Source organism: Anastrepha ludens, chromosome X, assembly GCF_028408465.1.
Source record: "Anastrepha ludens isolate Willacy chromosome X, idAnaLude1.1, whole genome shotgun sequence".
NCBI lineage: Eukaryota > Metazoa > Arthropoda > Insecta > Diptera > Tephritidae > Anastrepha > Anastrepha ludens.
The window spans coordinates 99,301,419-99,313,506 of NC_071503.1; the positions used below are offsets into that span (position 1 = coordinate 99,301,419).

The 12,088-nt window shown below is 35.9% G+C and overlaps 1 protein-coding gene across 1 annotated transcript; it reads right to left on the reverse strand.

Annotated features, from left to right (window-relative positions):
* Positions 1–10,578: 10,578 nt before the first annotated feature.
* On the reverse strand, positions 10,579–11,781 carry LOC128870416 (putative nuclease HARBI1). Its single transcript, XM_054113032.1, has 4 exons — positions 11,608–11,781; positions 11,359–11,549; positions 11,149–11,296; positions 10,579–11,076 (listed from the first exon to the last, which is right to left on the reverse strand). The coding sequence occupies exons 1-4, from the start codon at positions 11,779–11,781 to the stop codon at positions 10,579–10,581; spliced, it is 1,011 nt and encodes a 336-aa protein (XP_053969007.1).
* Between the last annotated feature and the right edge of the window lie 307 nt (positions 11,782–12,088).

Consider the following 12,088-nt stretch of genomic DNA (forward strand, 5'->3'; position numbering starts at 1 on the left):
TCAGAACAGAATTATAACAAAAATTAAGATACAAATAGAATAATTCAAATTCGAGTTAAAAGCGTGGGATGCATTTTGCTTCACTTTCATAACCTTCTGTACATAGGTAGTTGCCAATAGAATGATTGTAATATTTACTATATCAAGCAACCCACGCTTTTAACTCTAATTTGAATTATTCTATTTGTATCTTAATTTTTGTTATAGTTCTGTTCTGAGGTAGTTGACTATGACTGATCGTTCAAGTGCTATTACTTCATTATAGGTCTCTTTGTCATTAAAATTTATTTAATACTTTTTAGTTCGATTGGCAACAAAAGCGTGTTTTTTATTGTAGTTTTTTTAAACTATTTTTTATTTACTTTTAGGAAAATTGTTACGACCATTTTTACGTGACTTTGTGGTCATTGCTATTACTGTGCTGCTCGATGACTGCAGAAGTGCTTCGCTCTCTTCCATTATTTGTACTTTAAGCACTTCAGCGGTTGGAAGTGAATCGCGTGACTCGATTGCACAACGAAAGTTCTCATAAGTAGACGGCATGCTTTGAGGGTTGTGCTAGGACTAGCTTTCCGAGCAGGCAAGATTGGAAAGAGGGTAGAGTCGGTACGGATATAGATGTTTTCACTGACGGATCCAATATGGAGTCTGGAGTGGGAGCGGGGGTTTACTCTAAATTAGCCATCATTTCGGTCTCCTTTAAACTGCCGGAAACATGCAGCGTTTTTCAAGCAGAGGCCTTCGCGGTCCTGCAGGCATGCAAAATGTTTCGGGATCGCTGTTGGGAGGGAGACATTTATAGTTTTTCCGATAGTCAAGCTGCAATCAAGGCCCTGTCGTCGCCGTATTGCAGGTCTCCTGTATAAACTCCTGTAGGAAGGAACTCAAACGTCTCGAACGTGCAGGAAACATTTCCCTTATCTGGGTCCCTGGGCACAGGAATATAGAGGGAAATGAAATTGCCGATGAGCTTGCCAGGAAGGGGTCGGCAGAACCGGTTCCAGCTGTCCCCTTCTCAGACATCGGAATCCCTTTGGCTGTTAAAGGGAAACTGCACAATTTATTTCTAAAAAAAGCGCAAGACAGATGGAGGTCTGTCTCATCGTGTGCTATTTCAAAAACACTATGACCTCAATACGATAGAAACAGAGCGCTTAAGATGATGGGAATCCCCACCATTCAATTTCCAAACTCATTGCGGTGTTCACTGGTCACTGGGTGATCGGTACTCATGCGGAGAAGCTTGGATTTCCGCACAACCCCTATTGCAGAAGCTGTGGGGATTCTGCAGAGAAAGAGACTGTGGAACACTTTCTCTGCAAATGTCCGGCTCTGGCGGCTAGGCGCTTGAGATTCCTTAGCGTGCCCTTTGGGCCTTTGGGGATGACTTGAAGAAATTCTCCAGCCTAGACCCCTTTTCTCTCCTCCGCTACATCAACAGCACTGGATGGTTGTAGCCGGTTTTTTTTCTCTCTTCCCTAAATCCTTTCACAGGTAGTGGTCCACATTATGGTATCAAAACGGCACGTAAGTGCTACTTGTAGTGGGGGTTGGTTGTATGGTTAGTTGGTTTAAGTGGTGATTCTTCCAGAATCCAACTAGCGCTTCCGCACCTTTTTGTTGCCACATCCTCGTTACCAACTTGTTCACCAGTTATTTACAGCATGACTATATCCAGTCTGTGCGGTTCAGGAACCTTATCAGGTTGTTGACATCTAAGCCAGACAGCTTTTCCAGACTCTCTAACAGCGGTTTACCCAGGGTTAACATTCTGTCCTTCCATAGGGCAGGGCATTCGCAGAGGAAATGGAAGATTGTTTCCTTTTTCTCCGGTTGTTTACAACTGTGATAGTATGTGTTGTGAGAGATGCCCATTTTGGCTGCTTGTTCTCCCACAGACCAAAAGCCAGTTATGACTGCCGTTAGTCGCCAGGCGTCCCGTCGTTTCATGTTTATCAATGTTGATGATTGCTTAAGGTCGTAGGTGGGCCATAACGTTCTGATATTTTTGCATTTCGTCTGGTCTCTCCATCTACAATCTGCGATTCGGAGGTATTTTAGGGAAATTGCACTCTTGACTGCACCTAGTGGTGTGAATACCGATTATGCAAGAGCGATATTCATGGCAGATCACCTTCTTGCCAGTTCATCCACTTTTTCATTACCTTCGATGCTCCGATGTCCCGAAACCCAGATTGAGGTAACTTTATGGTTTTCGCTCAAGGTGGTGAGCCTATTCCTGCTTTGCTTCACTACTTTAGAGGTTGTTGTAGCTGAACCCAGTGCCTGGATTGGCGCTTGGCTATCCGGAATAATAGCGATATTGCCTTAAAAGAGGGCTCTGCGATTAGTAGCCTACAAGCTTCCCCAATTGCTAGTACTTCCGCCTGAAAGACACTGCAAGCATTAGGGAGACGCACAGATCTTTCAATCTTAAGTCTGAAAGAATATATACCAGCTCCAACACCACAATCCATTTAACTGCTATCTGTATAGACTGTAGTGTCGAAATTGTTTAGTGAGAATCTCTTTTTCCAATCTTTCCCAGATGGAAAGAGATTGACAAAATTTCGACTGAATGTCACCGTCGGGACGATGTAGTCAGTCCTCTTCGAGGTATACTGGGTTTGTCGCAGTAATAGCAGAAAATGTCAATGCAATGAGAAGGTGCAAATGTTACTGTGAGCTTTTTTTAGTACAATTGAGATTTGAAAGATTTGTAATAAGGAAATTTAGCACACCGAGTTTATAGACACCTCACTCACTTTTGCCCACACAAAAGTTAGAAACACCACACATCTTTCACCTCAACACACAACACATTTCTCACCTCGACATTAAACCAATTAAATTTTTACTATTTTCGTATTTTTGAAATAATAAGCGAATACGTAAAATTTATTACATAATTTTTTTTTTCAATTACATTATAAAAAAAAAACGAAGCTGATAACGGAAATTTTTTTACGATTACATTAAAAAAAAAAAATTTAAAAACGAAAAAAAAGAATTGGCGCCGAGAATTGATGGCGAGTCACGTGGGGAGGATAAATACGCAGAGCGTTTATTTCTGCGCCTGCGTTGTGAACAAAATGTTTGTGATGTCTACGTAGATACATATTTATGCGCGAGTTATGAGTTATGTTATTAATTATGTTATTATGTACCCTGTATTTATTAAGGTATTTACTAATGTATTGTATGTATGTATTATATTATTCACCGGCTTAACATAGCTGTACACATTCCTTCCAATATCTATGTACATAAAGGCATCGAGATCACGCCACTGTTGGCTGTCCGATTATAGTTATATGTTTCACAACTTCCCTTTTATGATTCATGTACTATGCTAGTTAATGACATTAAATATGAATCGATGTAGTTTTGTTTTTTAAGTTGAGTTGGATGAATAAAGTCATGAAAAAATAAAAAATAAAATTTTCTTTGAACAATAAAAGAAAATTTAAGTGGCGCAGTCGGTAGGATTCCTATTTTTGTTTAAAAGGAATCCAGTGAAACGAAACGAAAACTCTAAAATAATTTTATACCGAAAAAAGACACACTGCTGGTTAATAAAAACAAAAGGCGTATTTTTTTTCCAAGTGAGCAACGAAGTTAGTTAAAACAAAAATGTAGTAACTAACGCAGAAACAACACTGTGACAATATTATATGAAAAGTCAGGAGAAACGCCAACAAATTTTTGAGAAAAACCGTAAAATGATGGAGGGTAATCAAAGTACCATCGAACAGTGTCTAGCGGCTTTGACGCAGCTCGTAGTAGCGAATCATCAACCCATATCATGGAGGAGTAAAATAGAAAAGGAAATTCGGTATTTGCCGGAGTTCCGAGGAGAAGCAGGTACTCTGCCATCCTTTATAGAAGCTGTTAACAGAGCCCTTGCAGATTTATAAAATAATTTTCAACCTGAAGATTCAGGGCATGGCCAAAAATATACTATCCGTGAGCCCCCCTTCGACGTGGGATGAATGCAAGCAGCGGCTAAAGAAGCATTATCGAGCGTCCAAAAATCAAATGGAAATAACGAGTATCATCATTAACATTCAAGTAAGAAGTATAAAAGATCTAGATTATAGAATTACTCAAATATTAGAGTATATAAGCGAACTTGCACTGTTTGAAGATGATTCCGAAACTGTAACTAATATATTTAGTGGCATGCTTGTACAAAGAACAAAAGAATTAGTTTCAGGTACTCTTGCATTCGCAATTATGAAAAAACTAAAAATTCAAGAAGTTAGAGAAATTGTGGTTTCTTTTGTAAGTCAAGACGAGGGTAATTTAAAAAGTAGTCTACCTCTAAAGCATACAATAAAAAATACTGAATGTCATTCAAAATATTACCAAAATCAAAATTACTACTCAGATCGTAATAGTCGCTACGAAAATGAAAAACCAAAACAGTTACAACAAAACATAAGCAAATACGATCGAGAAACTAGACATCATACTAATAGTTCATATTCATATAATACTAGATCATACCACAATAACAATTATAACCGAAATCGTCACGATGTAACAAATAGCAGCAATGAACCATTGAGACAATACAGCGATAGTACTCGTAGGCAACAATATAGGCAAAGCGAACCGATGGAGGTAGATGTTATCAGCCAAACCCCATTTGAAACAAATACAACTGAAGACATTTTTTTTATCAACTAGCCTCGGACCGTAATAAAATATTACTTAAACTAACAATCGAAAACCAAGAATATCTTGCGTTATTAGATACAGGGTCCACTGTAAGTTTACTAAATACCAACAAAATAGGAGAAAATAAATACAAAATATTAACAGAAACCACAACACCATTAAATACGATAGAGGGTAGAGTGCGTAAATTTAACAAAACAGTGTCTACTAAATGCCCAAAAGACTTTCAATACCCCTGCAATTCTAGAATGAAATGGCTTGCGATATCAATGGATAAGCCATATGACCTTTTATTAGGTATGGATTTTGTTGTAAATAATATAGCAAAAATCGTTCTAAAAGATCAGCTAATACTCTTAACTAATGGAGCTGTTTTATATTTTATATCAAAAGAATTTGAAGTCAATGTTTTAGAAGAATGCAAAATACAAAAGGAACAATTAGATGATTTAAACAAAAAAGAGAAAGAAGTTATTGAAAGGTTATTGAAGAAATATAACAAATTACTTTACAAAGAAAATGACATACTGACGAGTACAACAACAATTACACATGAAATAAATACTACGACAGATAAGCCAATAAATTCAAAATTATATCGTTATCCACCCAAGCACGAAGCAGAAGTGAGACGTCAAATGGAAGAAATGGAAGCTCAAGGCATAATTAGAAAAAGCAAAAGTCGCTATAGCTCTCTTATAATAGTCGTCCCAAAAAAATTAGATAGCTCAGGAGTCCAAAAGTATAGAATTGTTGTTGACTATAGACGTCTCAATCAAGTTACAATCGATGATAAATACCCCTTGCCAAATATAGACAGTATTTTAGACAAGCTGGGAAAAGCGCAGTATTTCACCACCATCGATTTGGCAAAGGGATATCATCAAATTTTGTTAGCCAAAAAGGATATAGAAAAAACTGCGTTTGTCACCCCTGCAGGCCTCTATGAATACGTTCGAATGCCGTTTGGCTTAAAGAACGCGCCGGCAACTTTTCAGAGGCTTATGAACGATATTTTGAGAGAATACCATATATTAACAAGATTTGCGTCGTATATCTTGACGATATACTTATTTTTTCTACCACCTTAGAGGAACATGAAATATCGTTAAGTAAAATATTTTATAAACTGCAGCAGCACAATCTGAAAATTCAGTCCGATAAATGTAGTTTTATGAAAAAAAGTACATCATTTCTGGGGCATATTCTCACAAAAGAAGGAATGAAGCCAAATCCGGAAAAAGTAAGAACAATTCAGGAAATTCCATTACCCAAAACAGAGAAACAATTAAGGGGCTTTTTAAGAACGACTGGTTTCTATAGAAAATTTATTCGAAATTACGCTAGTGTGGCCTATCCAATGATCAAATACCTTCAGAAAAATAATAAAATTAATAGCAATGATCCTCAATATATAACGGCGTTTGAAAAGCTGAAAAATCTTATAACAACTCATCCAATATTGAAGTATCCAGAGTTTGACAAGCAGTTTGTTGTAACAACCGATGCCAGCGATTATGCTATTGGCGCAGTGTTATCGCAACAGGGTCACCCAATATGTTATGTATCGCGGACTTTAAACAAGCACGAAAAGAGTTATAGCACAACAGATAAAGAGTTTTTGGCAATTGTTTATTCAGTGAATTACTTTAGGCCTTATTTACATGGAAATAAATTTAAAATTCGGACAGATCATTTACCGATAAAATACATGAACGACAAATACAAGGGTAAGGAATTCTCCCAAAGACATCAAAGGTGGCTGTTAAAACTTCAGGAGTACAACTTCGAGATAGAATATTTAAAAGGGCATGAAAATAAGTTAGCTGATTATCTTAGCAGGTTGACTAATGCGGAAAAAATACGAAAGAATAATGAAACCGAGTCTAATATGCACATATCGAGTACTGAAGAGGAAGAATCAAGACAGTGGATACGAATAAAAGAAGAAATTGTGAACAAATATAAACTGCAGCTTATTTTGACATACAATATTGAAAAAGAAATTCAAACAATTCATAATAGAAAAATCATTGAAATTAATCCTTTAGGAAATGAAGACTATATAAAAGACTTGTTAAAGTGCCACATCAAACCAGGAATAATTGGCATTTTTGCAGACGTATCGGACAGGGATTACCATAAAATCCAACTTCTTTTGATTCCCACTTTTTCCACCAGCACAACCAAGTTTGTAAAATGTACACTACGTGCAAAAGAGATACTGAACGAAGACGACTTACATAAACAAATATCATGATACCATACCGAAGAATCTCTACACAGCGGTATTAACGAGTGTTACAATAGTCTGAAAAATAAAATATACTTTCCAAAATTAAGAGAACACATTCATTTAATAATTAATAATTAATAATTGTCAGAAATGTCAGGAAATAAAATATGACAGGTATCCTGTAAAGCAGAAGTTTTGTATCACAGAAACGCCAGCTGAAAAAAACGAAGTCATTCATTTAGATATATTCCACATCAAAAAACATTCATTCGTAACAACTATAGACAAATTAACAAATTTTGCCGCAGCTTATGATATAGGAAATAGAAATTGGCAAACGAAGAAAACTTTGATTTTAGAACACTTTGCTAAATTTGGTAAACCGAAAAAAATTATAATGGATAACGAGTTCAGGGCAGAACAGTTGCTTGAATGTTTAAAAGAGGAAAATGTAGTTGTCCATTTGACAAAACCCAACTCACACACTGGCAATGGCGACATAGAAAGATTACACTCAACTCTTATTGAATTAATAACAGGTATCGAGGATAAATATCTTACTATAAATATGAAGATGCAGGTTGCTATAAATACTTATAATAACCGATATCATACAACTTTAAAATGTACCCCTAAAGAAGCCAGAGATGTGGTAGATGCAGCTGTTTTGTGTGAAAGAACAAGAAAAATTAAAGAAAATTTAATAAATAAAAGAAATATGAGCAGAGAAACTTATGTAGAAAAACGAATAACAGGCCCAGTTAAAAATTATAAAAGAGTTAGGCATAAAGACCAACCCTATTATAGAATACTGCCATTAAGAAATATTCATGTATCTAACATTAAACGACCATTTAAATATTCATCTAACCGTCTAGAAAATCCATAAAAAACAAAAAAAAAAAAAAAAAAAAAACTGTTATTATGCTAAAAGAATAATATATTTTGTTATTTTCAAATTTGGATTAATTGTAAACACATATTTGTGTATGCCCCCAACTAATTAAATGAATTTCTTCAGAATATATTGTATTAATAAAAGTCTAGAAATAGAGTCCAGGAGAACTCTTATCTAATCCGTGGAGGAGTTATGAGTTATGTTATTAATTATGTTATTATGTACCCTGTATTTATTAAGGTATTTACTAATGTATTGTATGTATGTATTATATTATTCACCGGCTTAACATAGCTGTACACATTCCTTCCAATATCTATGTACATAAAGGCATCAAGATCACGCCACTGTTGGCTGTCCGATTATAGTTATATGTTTCACAACTTCCCTTTTATGATTCATGTACTATGCTAGTTAATGACATTAAATATGAATCGATGTAGTTTTGTTTTTTAAGTTGAGTTGGATGAATAAAGTCATGAAAAAATAAAAAATAAAATTTTCTTTGAACAATAAAAGAAAATTTAAGTCGCGCGACGCAAGAACATCATCTTCCTTTCACACATACGTACATATGCATGTATGCCCAATAACCTTGACTTCTGTACAAGAAATCAAATACACATACGCACTAGTGAACGAGTTTCTTCCTAACAAGTGCAAAAACAATTCTGCTCTATGTATGTATATATACCCACTTTATGTCCTAGCATATATACATACATATATACCTACTTGCCTTCTAAACTTCCTACAAAATAATTGCATTCATATGTTACTACATCCATGGACGCGCTCCCTTCTTGCTTCCGTGTACTTTTGTCTTTCACCAGTCGATATTCCTAATATTGTACTTACAAAAACACAATACTTTGATAGACGCAAAAGCAACAGCAAGCGCAACGCGATGGCCGCTTTGCCACCACACATTCTAAAATGTTCTAGAACACAACAAAAACACATACCTCACATGCGCATGTCGCCCGAAGCTAAAATCTAAGCCTAGCGACTACAAAAACAAAATACATTCGTAGACGCAGTCGCAACGGCCATGATTCTATCAGCGACGGCGCTGAACAATTTAGAACAAAAACAAAAAGTTCATTCATAAGTTCGAGCTCATATTTCAATTTCATTCATAAAACGAGCCGCCCATATGCAAATTTTCGCAACCATTCGAAAATAGTCAATATTGGAATATTTCGCGTCGAATTGAAATTATTTGCCAATATTTTGTAAGTCTTGAATTTTTGTGATGTCGAGTGGCCGCGGCTCCGCATATATGTATGCACGCTTCTATGTATGTAAATATGTCTTCTAACTGTTCGACAGTCGCGAGTTAATGCGACTTATGCCCGAATTCTGTAAGCGAATCTCATCTCAAGTCACTAAAATTGAGATTATATATTAGTGACTCTTTTTGTGACTTGAGACGATTTTGCTATTCAGTAAGGGAAAGTCACAAGAAATTCACCAAATATCATGGTGAAAATAAATAGAGACAGTCAGCTGATGGCACGTATCGGCTAGAGATAGTCAAAAAGTTTAGCAAAAATTCCCTTATCGATTCCATATGTAATGGAATTTTTTGAACTCATTTATCAAGCGAAATTCTTCATCAAGAACATAAAGAATATGAATATTACTAAGCTCATACAAAATAACGTTTTTAATTTCTATTTTATAAACCTTTTACCTGAATCGGATTATCAACAATTCAATTGAGACAAACAAAATTAGTAATCGATAAATGTTGAATTGCATCTTTATATACAATCCGTTGAAATGAACGAGCTGGGTAAGTTGAAAAATAAAAGAAATTTCCTGATTTCTTTTAAAATATGTATTATTTGTTTTACAGATATACATTACAAAACTAAGCGGACAAGCAAGGAGCAATTAGATTGCTATCTTGCTTTTGTTAGGAGCCATCCGGAGATCAAGCTCCACAAAAACGATCCAACGTGCCCAAAAAGAATTGAGGAGCTGTGGAAGGAGATCGCAGAGCAGCTTAACGCTCTTAAACCCCCGAAACGATCAGCGGCTAAATGGAAGGATGTATGTTTTTAATATACCAAACAAATTGCTTAATAAAATATTTATTTTACAGTCGCTAGGAAGGCTGATCGACTACTGACAGGTGGAGGTCCCCGGTTGCAAGAGGAGTTGACAGAGAGGGAGAATCTCGCTTTGGAAACGCTCGGGTCAATAGTGGTCGACGGAATGCCAGATATTCCAAATATTGGGACCGAGGTAAATAGACGAGTACATATATATATATATATATATATATATATATATATACATATACATATGTGTTCATTTCAATGATAAAAGGTCATAAAATGAACATTTTTGAATTGAAAAAATTTGCACATTAATAACTTAACTACTTTTTAATTTTTCAGAGCGAAATAGTAATTACAAACGACCCCGTGACTCCTTCTGTGGAATCAACCGACGAATCAGTTAACAGTCCACGACCTTCACGTCGCCGCAAAACAGATTCGGATGAGTTAATCAAAAACATGATTAAATCTATGAACGAAAGGAATGAGGAAGAAAGAAAATTCAGAGAGCGAAGTCTTAACTGCATGGAACAGTTTTGTGACTCCATGAACAACGTGGCCAATGCTATTCTAGCTTTATCGCAAGCCGTTGTCAATAAAGATTATAATAAAAAATAAAATAAAGTTTATATATGTTATGTTATATTTCATTGAATTTTATTTTTTACAAAAGTTTTACAGTGTAAGTGCGTTCATGCAATTTTGCCGCGCCCTTCTGCCTTCAGAATAATATTCTGTTGACCTAATTGGTTCACTATTTTCATCATTCGATGGGTCTTCTGGTGGCATGGCCTCATGAATATGCCACGTTTTTGCAGCATATTGTGGAATATTATACATGTATAGATGATAGCTGCCGCATTTTTGTGCGAATATCTAAGAACGCGCTCTTTGGATAGACACCGAAATCGTAACTTCGGGACTCCAAAGGCACGTTCAATTGTGTTCCTTGCTTTTATATGTGTTTTATTGAAAATCTCTTCGCTAGCGGAAGAAGGTGTTGCTATTGGTGTTAGTAGCCATGGCTCCAAAGGATAACCTGAATCACCTAAAAGCCATTTAAATGCTCCCAAAATGTGTTCCCTGATGAGTTTGATTCTCACCGGCGAAGTTGTACATATACCGGCGTCATGACAAGATCCTGGGAATCGTGCATTGACGTTTTGAAAAATTATTTCGTCGATGCAAATCTAGGAATGGGGTTATTAGTTATAAACATTACAAAATGTTGATAAACCAGAATTTATTTTTTATAAACTCACGGCTTCAACATTAATGCTGTAGTATCCCTTGCGATTCATATACTCATGAGGTACTACTCCAGCAATTAAAGATTGCGGGGAAAGTATTGCAATATGTGTGCAGTCAATAGCACCTATGACGCCTTTTATTCCGAATTTGTTATGAAAGCTGCAAATTTTAAGCCGTTGAAATGGTGCAAATGAATATTCTGTACCATGTTTAAAACTTACCCCCTCTTTATGCTGTTGTAATGCTCCGCCTCATGGGGAAAACTAATTTCAAAGTGTTTGTGTTCCACTACCATTTTGCAAACTTGCTCAATACATCTCGACACGCTTGGTTGACTCATTGCCGAGAAGTGGCAGTTTCCTATAACGCTTTGGTAGGAGCCATTTGCCAGAAAATATAGTACTGAAACAAACTGAAAGTAATATGTTGAAATGCCTACCTATATATTTGTATTAATATATCAAGCCCACCCAAAGCTCAAATGGAATTCTCGACTTCCGCTTAAACTTGTCAAGTGGTTTGAGATCTTGAACAAGTTCCCAGCAGAAGGATTTCGGGAATCTTAAAAACCTTCTGAAAACGTCTTCTTCCAGAAGGAATGGGTCTTCCGTGCTGCGTAAACTTGCCAGAATCCGTCTACGCATGTTTCTAAAACGTCAATAAATACACAATTATTCGTGTTCTTAAGAAATTTTTACCCAAAACATATTACTTCGCTTCATTTTCGCGTTTTTTTTGCAATATATTGTATATAAAATAATGAATTCCTCTTCCATATTTTTCGTTTTGTGAGCTGCTCAGAAGTAGATCACTAATTAGTGACTTTTTTTTTAGACTAATGACGTGAGATTGCTTACTGAATACCAACTAGTCTCAAAATTAAATTTCACCACGAAAAGTCTCAATTAGTGACTGGAGACTGCTTTAAGAATTCGGGCATTAGATTCCTTG

What these genes read in the sequence shown, in the direction of transcription:
- LOC128870416 (XM_054113032.1), bottom strand. Translation starts at nt 11,781, where the DNA reads ATGCGTAGACGGATTCTGGCAAGTTTACGCAGCACGGAAGACCCATTC. An exon ending in GAATTCCATTTGAGCTTTGG is followed by an intron (nt 11,550 to 11,607) that starts GTGGGCTTGATA and finishes TATTACTTTCAG; the next exon opens with TTTGTTTCAGTACTATATTT. An exon ending in ACAGCATTAATGTTGAAGCC is followed by an intron (nt 11,077 to 11,148) that starts GTGAGTTTATAA and finishes CCCCATTCCTAG; the next exon opens with ATTTGCATCGACGAAATAAT.